This window comes from Dasypus novemcinctus, chromosome 16, assembly GCF_030445035.2.
Source record: "Dasypus novemcinctus isolate mDasNov1 chromosome 16, mDasNov1.1.hap2, whole genome shotgun sequence".
NCBI lineage: Eukaryota > Metazoa > Chordata > Mammalia > Cingulata > Dasypodidae > Dasypus > Dasypus novemcinctus.
The window spans coordinates 96,753,169-96,772,691 of NC_080688.1; the positions used below are offsets into that span (position 1 = coordinate 96,753,169).

Below are 19,523 nucleotides of genomic sequence, written 5' to 3' on the forward strand. Positions count from 1 at the left end.
GCTGTATCACATTTAATCACTCTATTAATGAACGTGCTGTTTGCAATATTTTGCTAACACCATCCTTATATATACATCATTTTGCACAAGTATGACTATATGGGACAAATCCCCAGAAGAGCTGAGTGGATCAAAGGATATGTGCATTTAAAATTGAGAAATATTGCCAAATTGCCCCCATTATGGTTGTACAAATTTACCTTGTATCATCAGTGAATGAGTCTAACAGACCCCACATTTGATACTAGAGTGTGTCATCAAACTTTTTTATCCATGCCAATGTGGTACTTTATAGTAATTTAAAATATTTAATTTTGCTATTATGAATGAAGCTGGGCATCTTTATATGTTTAAAAGCTGTTCGTTTTCCTTTTCTGAAAACTCTGTTTGCCCATTTATCTATAATCAACAGCACTTAAATATCTGTTATGTTCCAGAAGCCACTCTGAAATCTCTTCAGTCAACATAAAGTTGATTTATAAACATTTTTTAAATGATCTATCATTTATGTTTATATTTTTAAATGTATATTCTGGGAGGGGAAAAAAACATTACAGCAAAATTTCCAAGTTGTAGCTGATTATCTGGTTATCTTAGTGATTATCAAATTCTACAAAGAATTTGGAGCACAGTTTGACTTGGTTACAAAAGAAGTCAACCTGTTCTACCAATTTAGTACAGGAGTCCTGAGGGGGTTAGAGAAGTGGAGAAGTCAAAACTGGGCGGCCAACGATTGCTTTCCAGCCACGCTGCTTGTTACATAAGAACTCCGGTTAATTTTCCATCCTTTGTGATGGAACTTGAGGTTTGTATTTCAAGTACAATCTGCTGGCTTCAACTTTGATTTTAGCAGCAGCATGGAAGAGACTATACTATACTTTCACAGAGTCAAACGCACCCAGACCCACCAGAGTTTGGTCAGAAGCTGATTAATAAGGAAACGATCCAGAGGGTCTTGGTAGCCTTTGTGCTTCCAGCTTCACTTTGAAGTTGACACACACTAACTGGGGCAGCCACAGAAAATCAGGGGTTGGGACGATGCATGAACTTCTCCCAAAGCTGCGGATGGTTCTGACGTCTTCTCTCTCTGCCTTCTGCTGCTTGCAGAGACGGGAGGTGGTCTCCGGGGCCCCTCCCACGATGCCTAGGTGTAGAGGGCTTGCATCTGCGCACTTCCTTGACAAACCGCCACAGCGCTTGTTTGTTCCCTGCGGTGCGTTCAGAGGTCTCACTGCCTCGTAGGAAAGTTCAACGGGCCAGCCCCCGGGGACTGGCAAGCAGGAACTCTGAGAGCCATGAATCCTCAACGTCCTTGCCTTGAGGAAGCAGCTCAGGAGATCTCTGGGGCTGTGCTCATCCTTCTTTAATTTTCTTTCTCTTCCTCAGCCTGGAAAAGCATCCTAACTTCAGTTTAACTTCAGCTCTTCCTTCCCCTTGCTCATATCTGCTGTTGAGCCCCTCGAGTGAATTTTTCATTTCCATAATTGTACTTTTCAACTCCAGAATTTCTATTATTTTCTTTTCACCATTTCTTTCTCTTTACTGATTTTCTGGTTTTGGTGATGCATTAGTCTTGTGGTTTCCTTTAACTCTTTGAACATCTTTTAAATGGCTGATTTAAAGTCTTTGTCTAGTAAGCCAATGTCTGAGCTTCCTTGGGGACAGTTTGTATTGATTGCTTTTTTCCCTAAGTATAAGCTACACTTTTTTTGTTCTTCATATTCCCATTTTGTTGTTGTTGGAAATTGGACATTTTTATAGTTAATGTGGTAGCCCTGGGAGTCAGATATTCTCCTGTTCCCAGGGTTCACTGTTCTGCTTGGTGCGGTTGTTGTTTAGTAGCTTTCCTGAACTAATCTGTAAAGTCTGTATTCTTTATATTATGTTGCCACCAAAGTCTCTCTTCCTTTAGCTTAGTGCTCAGCTTGTCAAGGACAGAGACCCTTAAAGTCCTGGAAGCAAAACAAAAAGCGGTTTTTGCAGATGGACTCTGTGTGTGTTGGATTCCACCTTCAAAACTTAGCCAGGCAGTTCTAACTCTGCCTCGGCCTTCACCTCCTCCTTGCGCAGCCTGAGTGTCAGCCAGGGGTGAGCACTCAGGGCCGTCTCAGTCTTTCCTGATCACGCACGTGCATGGCTTTCTAGATGCCCAAGACCATGCCGAGCTTTTCTGAGCTCTTGTTCACCGAATCTCATTCGCCAGCCTTCCCTCAAGCTTTTGGGGTAGTCCACCGTTTGCCCTAGTGGTTATGCATTGCCTCAGGCAGCAACAACTAAAACATTTTCCTTTAAACCTTTTCAACAACACCCCCTGGATATCCCCAAGCTAAACCAAGCAAAGTAACACATATTCAGCATGTTTTGAATGGGATCTGGGCTAGCAGTCCACGTGCTCCAAAGTCTTTTCCTCCTGTAAGTGTTTAGAGCAGCGGTCTTTAACTTTCAAAGGTCACAGTTTGCTCTGAGAACCTGATAAAGCCTATGGACCTTTTATCAGAAAAATGTACGTACACACCAAAGTTTGCATGTAATTTTACAAGGTTCACGGACCTCCTGAAGGATTTCCACGGGCACCAAAATAACCTCTGATTTAGGGTGATCACGGCAGGGTGAGGCCCAAGTACTGCGAGTTTTCTATTTCTCAACCCCAGAAGTGCAGCAAAATTATCTGGAAGCTTTCCAAAAGCAAAACTAAAGTTTTTAAATTATGGAAATGTTTATAAAGGCACAAAATAGAGAGAATACCATCATGCTGCTCCAATAATTGTCACACCAAGACTGTCATCTGCACCTCAGCTCCCAATTTGTGTAATTAAGATCCCAGACATATCATTTCATCTGTAAATATAACACTTTGTACCTCTAAGAAATACCCCCTCTGCATTTTTTCACATTTCCTTAATACCATTATCATATCTTTTCAAAAATTCTTAAAACCATGTAATGTCTAATTTTCAGGTTTTCTCATTTACTCTGATTTTTTTTTTTAAGGTTGGTTGAATGCTCAACAATGTCCACACTGCTTTTGCTGTTTCTCTTATTTTATAACACCCTTTGCTCCCTTGGCTTTTATTTGTGGAAGAGCAGATAGGTGATGTGGTTTTTTACGTGCAAATGCATAGCGCTAGCTCAGAGCGTCCACCACAGACCCCTGAGGCAGCACCCCCAGGGTGGGCCCCTCTCTAGCCGTCCAAGTTCCCTTCCATCCCTTGCTCCACCCCCGATGTGGCCATTTCACAAATTAGGGCCTGGTGGCTCCTGCAGGGACTCTGCTGGGAACCTTGATGTGTCTGATACTAGACTAGAGGGAGAGTCTGGGATTGGGTGATGTCAGATATGCAAGAAAACCTCAATGCAGCGGCAACGGGGGGGGGGGGAGATGGGGGTAGTGCGGGGAGGCGGGGTTGAGGAAAAGGTGGACAGAAGGTGGGGGTGAGGCACTGGGGGTGAGGCAAGGGGGGACAGGCAAGGTGGGGGCAGGCAAGGTTGGCAGGCCGGGTGGGGGCAGGTAAAGGGGCACAGGCAGGGGGGCAGTCGGGGAGGGGCAGTGCGGGGGGGGGGGCGGCAAGCAGGTGGGGACAGGCAAGGTGAGGGGGCAGGCAAGGTGGGCTGGCAGGATGGGGGCAGGTAAAGGGGCATAGGCAGGGGGGCAGTCGGGGAGGGGCAGTGCGGGGGGGGGGCGGCAAGCAGGTGGGGACAGGCAAGGTGAGGGGGCAGGCAAGGTGGGCTGGCAGGATGGGGGCAGGTAAAGGGGCATAGGCAGGGGGGCAGGCGGGGGGGGTGCAGTGGGGGGGGACAGGCATGGTTGGGGGGCAGGCAGGATGGGGGCAGGTAAAGGGGCACAAGCGAAGGGGGCAGGTAGGGGGCAGCAGGGTAGTAGACAAGGGGGTGGGGACAGGCAAGGTGGGGGGGCAGGCGGGGGGGCAGCAAGGTGGGCAGGCAGGGTGGGGGCAGGTAACGGGGAATAGGCAGGGGGGCAGGCGGGGGGGGCAGTGGGGGGTCAGGCATGGTGGGGGGGCAGGCGGGGGACAGGCAAGGTGGGCAGGCAGGGTGGGGGCAGGTAAAGGGGCACAGGCAGGGGGGCAGCGGGGGTGGGGACAGGCAAGGTGGGGGGCAGGCGGGGGACAGGCAAGGTGGGCAGGCAGGGCGGGGGCAGGTAAAGGGGCACAGGCAGGGGGGCAGCGGGGGTGGGGACAGGCAAGGTGGGGGGGCAGGCGGGGGACAGGCAAGGTGGGCAGGCAGGGCGGGGGCAGGTAAAGGGGCACAGGCAGGGGGGCAGGCGAGGGGTGGCCGGCAAGGGGCGAGGACGCCCTCGTGGGGTCTCCATTCCCCAAACCCTGTGCTCACGCGGAACGCGCCCCTTCCTCCGCAGGCCCGCTCCTCGGACGTCTCCTGGCCGCCGCCGGCAGGACCGCGGAGCGCGCAGGGCGCGCGGGGCCATGGCGCTGCTCCCCGGGCCCGCGGACGCCCCCGGCCCGGGCCCCCGCGGCGGCGCGCGGCTCGTCACCATCAACGTGGGCGGCTGCCGCGTGCGCCTGGCCTGGGCCGCGCTGGCGCGCTGTCCGCTCGCGCGCCTCGAGCGCCTCCGGAACTGCCGCGGCCGCGACGAGCTGCTGCGCGTGTGCGACGACTACGACGCGAGCCGCGACGAGTTCTTCTTCGACCGCAACCCGTGCGCCTTCCGCGCGCTGGCCGCCCTGCTGCGCGCCGGCAAGCTGCGGCTGCTGCGCGGCCCGTGCGCGCTGGCCTTCCGCGACGAGCTGGCCTACTGGGGCATCGACGAGGCGCGCCTCGAGGCCTGCTGCCGCCGGCGCCTGCAGCGGCGCGCGGAGGAGGCGGCCGCGGCGCGCGCGGGGCCCGAGCCGGGCGCCCCCGAGCTGCCCGCGCCGCGCCCGCCCCGCGCGCGCCGGCGCCTCCGCGACGTGCTGGAGAACCCGCGCTCCGGGCTGGCGGGCAAGCTCTTCGCCGGCGTCTCCGTCTCCTTCGTGGCCATCACGGCGGTCAGCCTCTGCCTGAGCACCATGCCCGACGTCCGCGCCGAGGAGGAGCGGGTGAGCGCGGCCGGGCCGGGCGGGGGCCGAGGCGGGGGCCCGGGGAGCGCGGTGGGGGGCCGAGGGCCCGGAGATCTAGGCGGAGGACCGGGGGGCCGAGGCGGGGGGCCGGGGAGCGCACCGCCGCCGCATCCCGCAGCAGGGCTTGAACGTGGCGGCGGCGGCGGGGCTCGGCCAGGGCGGGTCAGTGGCCCGCGGCGAGGCCCGGGGCCCAGGAGCCGCCGTGCGCCCAGACGGCCGAGGCTTCTCCACCGCGGTGTCCCCGGAGGCGCGAGGCGGGCAGGCCCTGGCCCTGTGAACCTGCCGAAGGCGCCCGGCCGGCCCTGGACGGCTAGGGGTGAAGTGGGCAGCGTCAGGCCAGAGGCGGGGCTTTAACCCCAGAGTGGGACCCCCAGACCGACAGGACGAACGTGGCCTCCGCCTTCTCCAGGGGTGGCGAGTGGGGCGTGGGTGCCGGGACCCCCAGGCTCTGCAGTTCTTGCCCCTCTGATCGCGTCTCCCCCTGCTCCGGTGTGCATCTAGGGTGGGAGCAGAGTTGCTGGGTCTTGGGGCGTTACCAGGAAGGGGCCTGGAAGCAGGAAGGAGAGGTGGTCGTGGTTTGTGCACAGGGTTCAGGGCGGGTCAGGCGCGAGAGGCGGTGCTCAGGAGTTCTGTGTTTCAGCCCCGAGGCTGGGTGTCCCCCTGAAGAGGTTGTGCCCCTTCTCAGGTGAAGCACCCGGAAGGCGACCAGCCCCGGTGAGGCGGGGACCCCTGCCTTGAGCACCTGCCGGGCAGAGCAGGCTCCAGGCACCCAGAGCCTTCCAGATGGCGGGGGGGGGTCTTGGGCCTGAGCTGCCCTGGGGAGGGGGGGCGGTGAGCTGCCCCCCTGGCAGGGCCCTGAGCTGCCCTTGGGGGTGCTGTACTACTCTCCCATGGGGTCCCTGAGCTGCTCTTAGGGAGTGAGCTGCCCTTCTGGGGGGCCCCGAGCTGCCCTTGGGGGGGATTAGCTGCCCTTCTGGGGGTCCTGAGCTGCCGCTGGGGGGATGAGCTCCTCTCCTGGGGGTCCCTGAGCTGCCTTGGGGAGTGAGCTGCCCTTTTGGGGGAGGCCTGAGCTGCCCTCCTGGGGGGCCTGAGCTGCCCTCGTGCGCTCCTGGAGGTGGCTCAGCTGCCCCTGGAGGGTCAAGCTGTCCCAGTGGCCTACGCTTTATCAAGACACAGGGGGCGAGGGGTGGGAAGGGCCCCGCCCCCAGGAGCCCTTGAAGCCGTCTTGGCCAGGAGAGCAACCCCCTGCAGTCTACATTTAAATGTAAACGGAGGCATGGTTGGGTCATTGTTTGGGTCCAGTCATGTCCAGTTGTCCAGTTGTCCAGTTGTCTCTCCTAAATGTGTCGTGTCCAGTTGTCTCTACTAAATGTGTTTCTGATTCTGCTTCTGAAGAGATTCTTTACATATTTGGATTTTCTAAAGGTCAACAATTTCATGCAATATGCAGGAGAAAAAAGTCCATTTATATAGGAATTAGGGAAGAGAAGTCAGGCTGTGCTGGGACGCAGAGGCAGCACCGGCCCTTTCCCTGAATCTCACAGCCCTGTCGGTGCCTCCACTGCCTTCATTTGGCCCACCGTTTAGATGCATCCGTCCGTGCGCCTTGCCCTCGTTTCCCAAGACAATGAGAAAATAATAACCCTTAATTTTGGTGAGGCCGTGGTGGAAATACTAGCAGTGCAAATTAACACGGTCTCTTTGGAAAGCTACTTGGCAATGTGGGTCAAGGCCGTAGAAGGACCACCCTCCTGCTGAGAAATGGATCCCAGGGCACAGGTCAGAGCACGGGAGACGGATGCACAGGCGCAGGAGCGTTAATTACAACAGAAACGCGGAAGCGTCTGAATGTCCAGCCGAGGACTACGAAGGTAAATTGCTTTATAGCCCTGGGGCGCTGGGCGGGAGCTGAACACTGAGGTTCCTGTGAAAGATGCTTACCTTTGCTTATTGTTAAGTGCAGATTGCCCTAACGAGGTTCCTTTTCACGTCGCTCAGCTTGACAAAGGTGACTGAGCGTGGATAACTCATACCTGCTTCTCCCTGGTGTGGCTCAGCTGACGGTTTTATACCCTGAGTGAGGGCGAAGAGGTGCTCGGTGTTCCTGGAACAGTTTGGGGACACTTGTCCGATGGGAACGCGTGTGCCGGTGCACGCAGGTCTGTTGCTTGGGGCTGTGTCTCCGTTCTCGGCTGTACCATGAGAAAGAATTCCAAGGTGGCCTGGTCAGTACAGCAGGTACGCACATTTACAGAGAAAGGAGAGAGGGAAGTGGACGCCGAGACGGTGGGGCCTGCTGCCCTCCCTGCCCCCGAGGAGCCGGCCGTCTGCCCTCCTGCCGGCTGACCCACCGGCCACTCGGCCTGCCCCTGCCGGCTCTCGGGACCGAGGCAGGGGCCTTCCATCGGGAGCTGTCTCGGGCTTCCCTGGGGCCCCGGAGTTTCACACCAGACCTCGTGACCAGGGTCTGGTGGCTTTCGCAGGGTCAGCTGTTTTCCAGAGCTGCCTCCCCTCGGGGTTCCCAGGCAGGGGTGGCCTTGGCCTTGGCTGGGACCTGCCGCCTTCCCTCGTTGTGGTACTACCTGCCTCAGGTCCTCTTTCAGGAGTGCACCCTGCAGGTGCGCCCAGCACCGTCTGGATTTCACTGCGCGGCAGCGCCAGGGGCCCGGGGCGTGGGTGGGTCGCGGGTCAGGGCTGTTGATCCGCCGCCTCGGGCGCTGAGGAGAGGGCACGGGGCGTCCTCAGCACGGCGGCTCGTCTGTCTGTCCAGCCCACTTGCTGGGCCTCGGGCCCCCGCCGCCACGATGAAGAGCTGTGCAGAGACCCCTCCCAAAGGGTCACCTCACAGGCTCTGGGGCGCGGGCTTGGGGGGCCCCGCGGGAGGCATCACCCCTGTTCTCAGAGGACCCCCGGGCTCTCCCAGGGCAGGTGGGCTGCTCCACGCCAGGCCACAGACTTCACTGCCCACGTTGACACAGGGGCGCGGGGTCCCCCAGCGCCCGAGAGCAGAGCACAGCGGGGACCGACGCCCTCGCGCTGCTGCCGCAGCCGCAGCCTTCCCAGCTGCGTCGAGGGAAGCCCACCTCCCCTGCCCCTCCCCGCCTCGCCCGGGGCTGGGTGCCATGCGTGTGCCAACCCGAGTGGAGACCCCGAGGACCCCGGCCCGCTGAGCCGGCCTGGGGTCTGGAGACCAGGCCTGCGTTTCTCCCGAGGCGTTGGTGGCCGGAGCCGGCGCTCGGCTTGTGCGAGACCGGACCCCTCTGCGGCCGGCAGGACGACGCTTCCCGCCGCCAGCAGCTGGTCGGACGTGGCGGCTGCTCTGCAATGCCGGGCACGGCTCCCGAGCGGCGGGCCTGGACGGCCCCTGCTCCAGCCCCGTGCGGGAGGTTTGCCTTCCCAGGGCCCCCACGTCCCCTGACCTAGGCCGGCCTTTGGCTGCCTCCGCGGCGGGCCTGGACGGCCCCTGCTCCAGCCCCGTGCGGGAGGTTTGCCTTCCCAGGGCCCCCACGTCCCCTGACCTAGGCCGGCCTTTGGCTGCCTCCGCTGGGCCTCTCCTCGCAAACGCACACAGCTCCGTCACGGCCGGTGTGGCCGTGGATTCCGTGTCTTGGACACCAGCTGTTGAATTCCCGAGGTTTCCGCGTTGGCGCCCAGAGCAGGTGGCAGAGCTGCCTGGCACCTGGGCCCACGGCGAATTCTGCCCATTTCCTGCTGAGATGCGTGTCCGAGGCGCTCGTGGAGGGCGTCCCCTTCAGGCCAGCTCGGGCGGCAGCTCAAGGCCGGCTCCGGCTTCTCGGGTTGGCTCTCTGGCCACAAGTGACGCGCGCCTGCCCCGTCTGGCCTCGCTCACAGGTGGCCGCCTGCATGCACCCGGTATGAGATCACGTGGCAGGCAGGTCGCGGTCGGCCCAGGGGAGCTGGGCAGGCCGGGACACAGAGCCGTGGGCGCCGGCAGGGGCCGGAAGAGCGGCGGAGCGGCCTCCTCCTTCCTGGCCCTCAGGGCTCACAGGGGCTGCTGGAGTCCAGCAGCTGCAGCAGAGCCCCAGAGCCTGGTGCCTCCCCCGCCGCAGCCCAGCGCTCATCCTGGCCCAGGAGTGGTACTCCACAGCAACCCCACCTGGGGCCAGGGCATCGCCTTCGCGGCCGTGCCCCAGGACAGAGGCGCGAGAGGGCAGAGGCCGCAGCCTTCCACCCGCCGTGGCCTCGCTCTCGTGCCTCCCGCCCCTGCTCACCATCACCGCTGCGTGGGCACTCGGTGGGGTCTCACCCCCAGCCAAGCTTTGGCCACATCTTATGGGAAAGGAGGGAAGGTGCCCCGGTCCGACAGCCGGCGCCGGCGAGCCCCCCCGCAGCCGCCCCTCCCGTGGCCCGGGCACCCACAGCGTGCGCCGCTGCTCGGGCCAGCGGAGGTGACGCAGGGACAACAGCACGGCCACCGCGCAGCCCAGGCCCGCCAGCGCCTCCCGAGATCCCTGACGCGGCTCCCACGTCGGAAGCCGCCCTTGTGGGCCCCGTGGGGTCTGCCCCGCCCTGGGCCTGCCCCCCGCCATCAGGCAGGCGCTCGGGGGTGCACCCCCTGACAAAGGGGCCGGGCCCTCCCTGCGATCGCAGCCGCCCCCCGCCCGCCCCAGCAGCCCAGCAGCCCCGTCAGGCGGGCTGTGCACCCCCCGAGAGACCGCGGCGGTTTGCGCGGAAGCCCCTGCTGGAGCCAGGGCTGGTGGGTGGTTAATTCACCAGCCGGCGGTGAGCACCGAGCCCCGCGTTTCGCCTGCGTTTTTTGTAGAGTTCCCTGGAGAAAGCAGGAGCTGCGTGCAGGTGCCGTGCTTGTGCTCGCTGCACGTGGGAGGCCTAGCTCTTCCCGCAGTCGCCCAGTCTGCGGTGTCCTGGAGATGGACGCTGGGGGCCGGCAGCGTCCAGGCTCTGAGCGGAGCAGTGTCTGCACCTGCAAGTGTTAAATCCAGTAACTATAGGGTTAATGGAATAATTCACCCGAGTGCTTTGGGCAGTGCTTGGGTCATGGGAGAAGGAAGTGGCTGGGGCTTGTTTTACCGGGAGCAGCACGGACACCCGAAACGCCCTAGACGATGCCCTAGGAGGCCCCTGGGGCGGCGCTGGGAGGGGGAGCAGAGGGCAGGCGCGGCAGCAGCTGTGGCAGCTTTCTTTGGAAGTGCGCCTCTGGGAATAGCATCGGCAGGTGTTGGAATCCAGTGTCACCCAAAGTTAGAGAGCCGGTCAACGCCGGGGTCTCCCAGCACTTGGCAGGCGAGGACACGGCCCGGATGCCCGCCCCTGGCCAGCTGGCCCGAGGCTGCCACGTGGCCGCTTCTGTGGGCCCTGGGGGGAGCCAGGCGTGGGGCGGGCAGGGAGCTCACAGCACTGCCTCGCAGCCTGGGACACTCCCTGTCCCCGCAGGTGGGTGGTGTGCGCCCGCCCCTTCCCCTGCCCGAGGGGGGCCGCCAGGTGCTGCAGCTGCAAACACCTGAGAGCTCGTGCTGGGCAGCCAAGTGGCCGGGAGCCCCTGGCCTGGGCCGGGAGGCCATCCCCGCGTCCTCCTCTGTACAGCAACACATGCCCTCTGCCGTGTGCAGGTGAGCATGGCTGCTCATTGCTCTCCCAGCGCTCTGCTCGGAGGCTGACCACAGCCGGGTCCAGACTTGGAGAAGCCACGTGCCACGGGGTTTGTGCTGGGGTGTCCTCCAGGGGTCCCCGGTCCTGGCGGCACATCGTCGCCCCTCCCCCAGGCTGCACTGGAGTCGCCGGAAGAGCTCGACATCAGAGGCAGGTGGACAGGCGCGAGTCTCACCCAGGAGCGGCCGTGCTGGGCCTGCGGGGGGCGGGGGTCAGCAGGGACCGCTCAGCGCGGCCAACTCGCTGTCGCCTGCAGCCTCCACCAGGGCCACCAGGGAGCAGGTTTGCGCTCCCCCAGCCCCCTGCCTCTGCCCCAGGGAGGGGCAGCCCCCCTGCAGCGCACGTCCCAGGACCGCACCCCGAGTCCCCGAGTCCCTGACGCGGAGTCTGGGAGTGGGGGGCGGCCGGCCGGAGCACCTGTGCCGGAGGCCCCGCCCCGGCTTCCAGACCTTCCAGGGAGGCCCGTCCCCCGCCCTGCCCCCCGACTCGCAGCAGCACCCCCAGAGGCCCGGGCCACCTCGGGAGCTTAGCCCCCTGCTGCGTGGACAGAGGAGTGGACGCGGGCTGGGGGGCGCCGAGAAGGGCGTGAGCGGTGCGGGGGTGCAGCAGGCGGCGGCAGGAGCCCCCACCCCACCCGGCCCCAGGCTGGAGGCTCTTCCCCTGGCCCATCCCAGAGAAGGAATTTGGGGGCGCGGACCCCAGCCTGTCAGCTTGGGAGGGGGCCACTCTCAGCCCCCAGAGCGCCCCCGGGAATCTCCCGGCCCTGCTGGCAAAGGGGCCGCTGGGAGACCGGTGCTTCCTGGAGTGCACGGGGACGGGGACAGGTCTCAGGGCGTCCCCGCGGGGACGCAGGGGTCCAGGCACATGAGCAGGCCCCAGGGGGGTGGGGACCAGGAAGGTGTAATCCAGACGGTGAACCTGAAACCCGAGAGGAACAGGGAGGGCGGCTTCTGTTCGGTTGGTTGTTTTGTTAGAGAAGTTGAAGGTTTACAGAAAAACCAGGCATGAAAAAGCCCTGTTACTTACATTTTGCATTACTGTGGTATTTTGTTTAAAGTTTGTGAAAACTGATAAAAGAACATTTTCATAGTTGTGTTACCAGACATCTCTGGTTTATATGAGGGTTTCCTGTTTAGGTCGTAGAGTCTTATTTTGTTGTTTTAAAATTTTTATTCTAGTAATATATATACAACCTAAAATTTCCCCCTTTAACAACATTCAAATGTATATTTCAGGGCTGTGAATTACATGCACAGAGCTGTGCTCCCAGCACCACCGCCCGTTAGGAAAGCATTTCCATCGCTCCTCCAGGAACCCTCTACATTCTAAGCCTCAGCCTCCCTTTCCCTCCCCCCCCGCACCCCCGGCAGCCTGTAGTCAAGGTTCCGACAGGAGCTGCTTGTCAGTGATGGTGCACAGAACGTGCCCTTGAGCCTGGCCTCCTCGGGGCTCACCCGCGGCGGCACACGCGTCAGGACTACGTTATGGCCGAGGAGTATCGCATCGTGTGAATACAGCCACGTTTGGTTCATCCATTTGCTGGTGAATGAGTGCTCGGTTTGCTTCCATCCTTTGGTGACTGTGAATGCTGCTGCTGTCGGCATCAGTGTGCGGACACCTGTTCAAGCCCCTGCTTTCAGCTCTTTGGGGTGGGATTGCCGGGCCATATTGTAGTTCTGTGCTTAACTTTCTGAGCCCACCACGCTGTCCTCCACAGCGGCCGCAGCCTTCCACGCTCCCACCAGCCCTGACGGGAGCGCCTGCTTCTCCAGATCTTCCCCAACACTTGTATTTTTCCATTTTTTTAACAGTAGCTGTGACAGTTTGAATTTTTTTTTAGGGATTAGGGCTGGGGATTGAACCCCAGACCTCGTTGGTGGGAAGCTGAGCCACATCGGCCCCCCTGAGTTGGTTTTTTTATTTGTTTGCTTGCTTGTTTTGTTTGTTTTTAGGAGGCACCAGGAACCGAACCCTGGACCTCCCTTGTGGAAAGCAGGCGTTCAGCTGCCTGAGCCGCATCTGCTCCCCTTGAATCTTGTGAATCTCAGAAAAGATTGTTCTTGAATTAATCCATCCGGGGGTGTGGGGCCCTTTGGCTATTAAATTCAGTTAAGGGGCCTTTGATTGGGTCACTTGACTAGTTGCTTTAGGGCTTTTTATGGGACTATGTCAGTGAGGCGTGACCCAGGGCAGGTCTCCGTCCTCTTGCTGGGTCTTATGTAAACTGAGAACACAAAGAGGAAGACGAGACACACACAGAGGAGAGCGCCCTGCCGTATTGACCCTGCCGGCTGCAGAAAGAGAAGCCCCGAGGGGCTCAGGGGACGCAGCGCAGGGACAGGAGCTGAGCTCCAGGAGAAGGTGGGAGGCCAGAGCCGCCGTCTTGCCTCATGGTGGACCTTTGGTGACAGCATCTCTGATGCCTTGTTGGGACATTTCCACAGCCTTTGACCTGGAGGCTCCTACCCCAGTAAAGGAGCCAACTCCTTCTGTTATTTTTTTGTAAGCAGCCTCTGGCAAACTTAAGTAGCCGTCCTAGTGGGTGTGAAATGGTATCTCGTTGTGGTTTTGATTTGCATTTCTGTAATGGCTAATGATCTTGAGCATCATTCCATGTGTGATTTGGCCATTTGTAGGCCTTCTTTGGAGACCTGTCTGTCCAAGACTCTGGTCCATTTTTCAACTGGGTTGTCTTTTTGTTGTTCAGTTGAAGGATTTCTTTATATATTCTGGCTATTAAACCCTTATCGGAGATGAGGTTTCCAAATATTTTCTTCCATTGCTTAAATTGTCTTTTTATTTTATTTTTTATAAAGTCCTTTGGCGTACAAAGTTTTTTCAATTTTATGAGGTCCCATTTATCTATTTTTCCTTTTGTTCTTATGTTTTTGTGTGTAAAATCTAAGCAACAGTTGCCCAACAGAAGGTCCTGAAGATGTTTCCTGATGGTTTCTTCTAGGAGTCTTATGGTTCTGGTTCTTAATATTTAGGGTTTTGATCCATTTTGAGTTGATTTTTGTATAAGGTATGAGGTAGGGGTCTGTTCATTCTTCTGTGTATGGAAATCCAGTTTTCCCAGCACCATTTGTTGAAGAGAGTAGTCTTTCCCCATCAAGTGGACTTGGCACCTTTGTTGAAGATCAGGTGGCCGTGGATGTGAGGGCTGATTTCTCAACTCTTGGTTCAGTTCCATTGGTCTACACATCTGTCCCTGGGCCAGCTTTGTGCTGTTTCTATTACTGTGGTTTTGTAATAAGTTTTAAGATCGGAAGTGTGAGTCCTCCTTTTTTTGTTATTTTTCAAGACATTTTTGGCTCTTCAGAACCCCTTACCATCCCAAATAAATTTGATAATTGGATTTTCCATTTCTGCAAAGAAAGCTGTTGGAATTTTTATTAGGATTGCATTGAGTCTGTAGATTGTTCATTATTAGTATATAGAAGTACTACTGTTTTTTGCACATTAACCTTATATTCTGCCACTTTTCCGAATTTGTTTATCTCTTGTAGCTTTTGTTGTGGATTTTTCAGGACTGTGTCATGTGCAAACAGGGGAAGTTTTACTTTCTCTTTTCCAGTTTGGATGCCTTGTATTTCCTTTTCTTGCCTGACTGCTCTGGCTAGAAGAATTCCAGCCCGGTGTTTGAGCCGCAGTGGTGAGAGTGGGCGTCCTTGGTTTCCTCCTGATCTGAAAAGGAGAACTCTTGGTCTCTCACCACTGAGTAGGATGTTAGCTCTGGGTTTTGTGATATATATATATGTGCCCTGTGTCATGTTGAGGAAGTTTCCTTCTATTCCTTGTGTTCTAGTGTTTTTATCAAGAAGGTGAGCTGGATTTTGTCAAATGCCTTTTCTGCATCAATTGAGATAATCATGTGTTTTTTCCCCTTTGTTTTGCTAATGTGGTATTTTATATTATTTCATCTTCTGATGTGGAACCACCTTGCATCCCTGGGATAAATCCCAGGTGGTTGTGGCATATTACTTTTTTAATGTGCTGTTGGATTCAGTTTGCTAGTATTTTGATGAGGATTTTTGCATCTATATTCATAAGGGATATTGGTCTTTCATTTTCTTTTCCTGTAGTTTCTTTATCTGGTTTGGTATTAAGGTGATGTTGGCCTCATAAAAAGAATTGGGGCGTGTTCCCTCCTCTTCGGGTTTTCTAAAGCCTTTAAGCAGGACTGATGTTAATTTTTCTTGGAATGTTTGGGTAATTCACCAGTGAAGCCATCTGATCTTGGGCTTTTCTTTTTGGGGAGGCTTTTGATTACTGATTCAGTTTCTTTTCTAGTTATTGGCTTGTTGAGTTCTTCTATTTCTTCTTGAGTCAGTGTAGGTAGTTTATGTATAGAAGGAATTTGCCCATTTCACCTAGGTTTTCTAACTTGGTGTACAACAGTTGTTCAAAGTATCCTCTTTTACTCCTTTTTATTTCTGTGGGGTTGGTACTGATGTGCCCATGAAGGGATGTTTTTAATAAGAGGAGGTTAGCTACTGGAATTCAGCAAATCAGCTATTTCCAAACAAGGGGCTTGCATTGTTTATTTCACCAAATGTATTAATTTACTAAGTACCCACGAGGTGTCTGCACGGGTCAGTCAGGCCCTCGTAAGAAATGCATCCGTGCAGCCCTCCCGAGCGCCCAGTGCAGACCCGGGGCCGGTGAAGAGCCTTCCTTCCGACCCTGTCACCGAAGCCAGCAGGGGCTTGGGGACGGGCGCAGGGCGCCCGTGAAGAAGTGTGGGTGTGGGGGTCGCGCTTTCCTGATCCTGAGGGAGGAAGAACCCCTTGAGAAGTAAACCGTGCCCTCACAAGCCGGTCGGCGCCAGCCAGGCAGAGCCGGGCTCTCGGCACTGGGAGGGAGGCTGCGCGAGCCCGAGCCCGTCCTGGACCGGCCGCCCAGCCGTGCTCCAAAAGACGCCTGCCGTTCGGACGGAGGACGCTGCGACAATTCCCAGGGCAGGGGGCTGAGCCGCTCTGCTCTGTTCTTTTAAGTTTTGTTTTGTTTTGTTTTAAATCAATTCTATTGATACATATTAACAGAGCATACAGATCATCCAAAGTGTACAGTCAGTAGTGTTAGGTATAACCACCTAGTTGTGCGTTCATCCCCCTATCTTTATTAGAGCATTCTCCTTATTTCAATGATAATAAACAAGAAAATTTGTCCCTCAATCTCTCTATGCTTCCCCTGCTATACATAGCCACTATTTCTAACTATTCTTGCACAATTATTTATTAAGCAGTTTTCTTTATATATATCCACATACCATACAATTTATCCAAAGTGTATAATCAATGGTTTTAGTATAAGCACAATGTTGTGCATTCATAACCATAAAAAAATTTAGAATAATTTCATTACTCCAAAAAGAAAAACTCCACACTCCCTAGCAGTCCTTCCCCAGCCCTACGTAACCACTAGTCTAATTTCATTTTTATAAATTGATTTATATTTACATTTTATGTAAATGGAATCACACAATATGTAATACTTTGTGTCTGGTTTCTTTCACCTAGCATAATGTTGTTTTTTTGTCTGATGTTAACATCTTATATTGTTAACATGTATTTGTTTAATTTCAAAGAAAAAGTCTTATATATGCAATTTTACCCATATTCATATTTCACATGCAGTTTTACTATCCTATACAGTCCCGTGTTACATTTTTTAGCCTTCTTTTTAGTAGTGTACATGACCTTAGACTTTCCCTTTAAACCACTTTCATACCCACATAATAACACTGCTGGTTAGAAACATTATGTTGGGCTTTCAACTTTTCTATTCATTTCCAAAGATTGACACATACTCTGTTTACCAATTCTATACAAGTTAACCCTCAGCTCTCCATTCTTTAACCTCATTCTATTTTCTGGTGACCCATATTCAAGTTGACTGCATGAATTACACAGTATGTTTAGTTCATGGTAGCTCAGTGATACAGTATTTGTATTTTCGTGCCTGGCTTGCTTCACTCAACCTAATGTCCTCCAGGTTCATCCATGTTGTGTATACGCATCAAGACTTCATTTCTTCTTACAGCTACTTAATATTAAATTGTGTGAATACACCACAGTTTGTTTATCCATTCATCTGTTGATGGACACCTGGATTGTTTCCACATTTTGGCAATCATGAATAATGCCGCTATAAACATCAGTGTGCAGATGTCTGTTCGTGTCACTGCTCTTAGTTCTTCGGTTATATACCCAGTAGTGGTATTGTAGGGTCACGTCTCAAGTCTATATTCCACTTCCTTAGGAGCTACCAAACAGCCCTCCACAGTGGCTGTACCATTCTCCATTCCACCAACAGTGCTAAGTGTTCCTATCTCTCCACTTCCTCTCCAACATTTGTAGTTCTCTGTCTTTTTAATAGTGGCCATTCTGATAGGTGTGAAATCAGATCTCACTGTAGTTTTGATTTGCATTTCCCTAATTGCTAGTGACAATGAAATTTTTTCATGTGTTTTTTTTTTGGGCGTTTGTATTTCTTCTTTGGAAAAATGTCTATTCAAGTCTTTTCCTCATTTTTTAAATAAGGTCATTTGTCTTTTTATTTTGAATTGTAGCATATCTTTATATATCATGGATATTAAACATTTTTTGGATATGTGATTTCCAAATATTTTCTCCCATTGAGTCAGCTGCGTTTTCACCCTTTCGACAAAGTCCTGGGAGGTGCAAAAGTGTTTAATTTTGAGGAGGTCCCATTTATCTATTTTTTCTTTTGTGCTTGGGGTGTAAGGTCCAAAAAACCACCACCCACCACAAGGTATTAAAGGTGTTTCCTACATTTTCATCTGGGAGTTCTGTGGTCCTGACTTTTACATTTAGGTCTTTGGTCATTATGAGTTGATTCTTGTGTAGGGAGTGAGGTAGGGGTTCTCTTTCGTTCTTTTGGTTATGCTTATCCAGTTCTCCCAGCACCATTTGTTGAAGAAACTGTTTTGTCCTGTTAACAAGGATTGTCCTGTTAACACAGCTTTGGTAGGTTTGTTGAAAACCAGTTGGCCAAGAGGTAAGAGTTAATTTCCAGACTCTCAATTCTATTGTACTGATAAATGTGTCTATCTTTATGCCAATACCATGCTGTTTCGACCACTGTGGCTTTGTAATATGTTTCAAGGACAGGCAGTGAAATTCCTCCCAGGTTGCTCTTCTTTTTTTAGAATGGTTTTGGCCATTCAGGTGCAATTTCACTTCCAAATGAATTTGGTGATTGCCTTTTCTATTTCTATAAAGGAAGCTGTTGGGATTTTGATTGTAGTGCACTGAATCTATAAATCAGTGGGGTAGGATTGACATCTTCACAATATTTAGTCTTCCAGTCCACAAACACGAATGTCTTTCCATCTGCTTAGCTCCTTTGATTTTTTAGTATTGTTCTGTAGTTTTCTGCAGATACATCCTATACTTCTTTGGTTAAATTGAGTCCTAGGCATTTGAGTCCTTTTGTTGCTATTGTAAATGGATTATTCCCCCTGATTTCCTCCTTAGATTATTCAATACTAGTGTACAGAAACATTCCTGGGTTTTGCGAGTTGATCTTATATCCTGCCACTTTGCTAAACTGTTTATTAGCTAAAGTAGCTTTGTTGTAATTTCAGAATTTTCTAAATATGGGATCATGTCATCTGCAAATAGTGAGAGTTTTACTTCTTCTTTTCCTATATATATATGTATGTGTTTTTTTTTAATTCCTTTTATTTTTTCCGCTACCTAGAACTCCTAGCAAAATATTGAATAGCAATGGTGACAGTGGACATCCTTCTCTTGTTCCATATCTTAGAGGGAAATATTCAACACTTCCCCACTGAGTACGATGTTGGCTGTGGGTTGTTCTTGTAAGCCCTTTATCAAATTGAGGAATTTTCCCTCTATTCCTATCTTTTGAAGTGTTTTATCAAGAAAGAATGCTGGATTTTGTCAAATGCCTTTTCTGCACCAATGAAAATGTTCATATGGTTTTTTTCCTTCAATTTGTTAATGTAGTCTATTACGATAATTGGTTTCTTATGTTCAACCAGCCTTGCATACCAGGAATAAATCCCACTTGGTCATGATGTATAAGTCTTTTGATGTGCTGTTAGATTCTATTTGCAAGTATTTTGTTGAGAAATTTTGCATATATTTTCATTAGAGAGATTGGTCTATAATTTTCTTTTCTTGTAGTGTTTTTTGTTTGTTTGTTTTGTTTGTTTTTAAAGATTTATTTCTCCCCCTTCCCCCCATTGTCTGTTCTCTGTGTCCATTCGCTGTGTGTTCTTCTATATTGGCTTGCATTATCAGGCGGCACTAGGAAACTGCGTCTCTTTTTTTTTTTATGCCCTCCCCTTGCTGCTTTTTGCTTGCTATCTGCTTTCTGTGTCCATTCATTGTGCATCTTTCTGTATCTGTATTTATTTAATTTTTATTTATTTATCCCCGCCCCCCTTTGCAGCTTGCTCGCTGTCTGCTGTCTGTGTCCATTTGCTGCACGTTCTTCTGCGATTTTGCTTTTCTCCCTTTTTGTTGCATCACCTTGCTGAGTCGGCTCTCCGCAGCACTTGCAGGCCATCAGCTCTCCGCAGCATGTGGGCAAGCCTGCCTTCACAAGGAGGCCCCAGGATGCGAACCCCCAGGGCCCCCCCTGTGGTAGACGGGAGCCCAAATGATGGAGCCACAGCTGCTTCCCTGCTTCTCTTTTTTGTTGCTCATCTTGCTGCATCAGCTCTGTGTGTGTGTAGCTCCACTCCTGGGCAGGCTGCACTTTTTTCACGTGGGGCGGCTCTCCTTGAGGGGCACACTCCTTGCGCGTGGGGCACTGTAGGGGCACACT

At 53.8% G+C, this 19,523-nt stretch overlaps 1 protein-coding gene across 1 annotated transcript in view; it reads left to right on the plus strand.

Moving 5' to 3' along the window:
• Positions 1–4,439: 4,439 nt before the first annotated feature.
• Positions 4,440–19,523, plus strand: part of KCNG2 (potassium voltage-gated channel modifier subfamily G member 2) — a 32,979-nt gene continuing 17,895 nt past the window's right edge. Inside the window, exon 1 of the mRNA XM_058277109.1 lies at positions 4,440–5,051. Within this exon, the coding sequence (XP_058133092.1) occupies positions 4,440–5,051 (612 nt within the window). The remainder of the gene's footprint in view (positions 5,052–19,523) is intronic.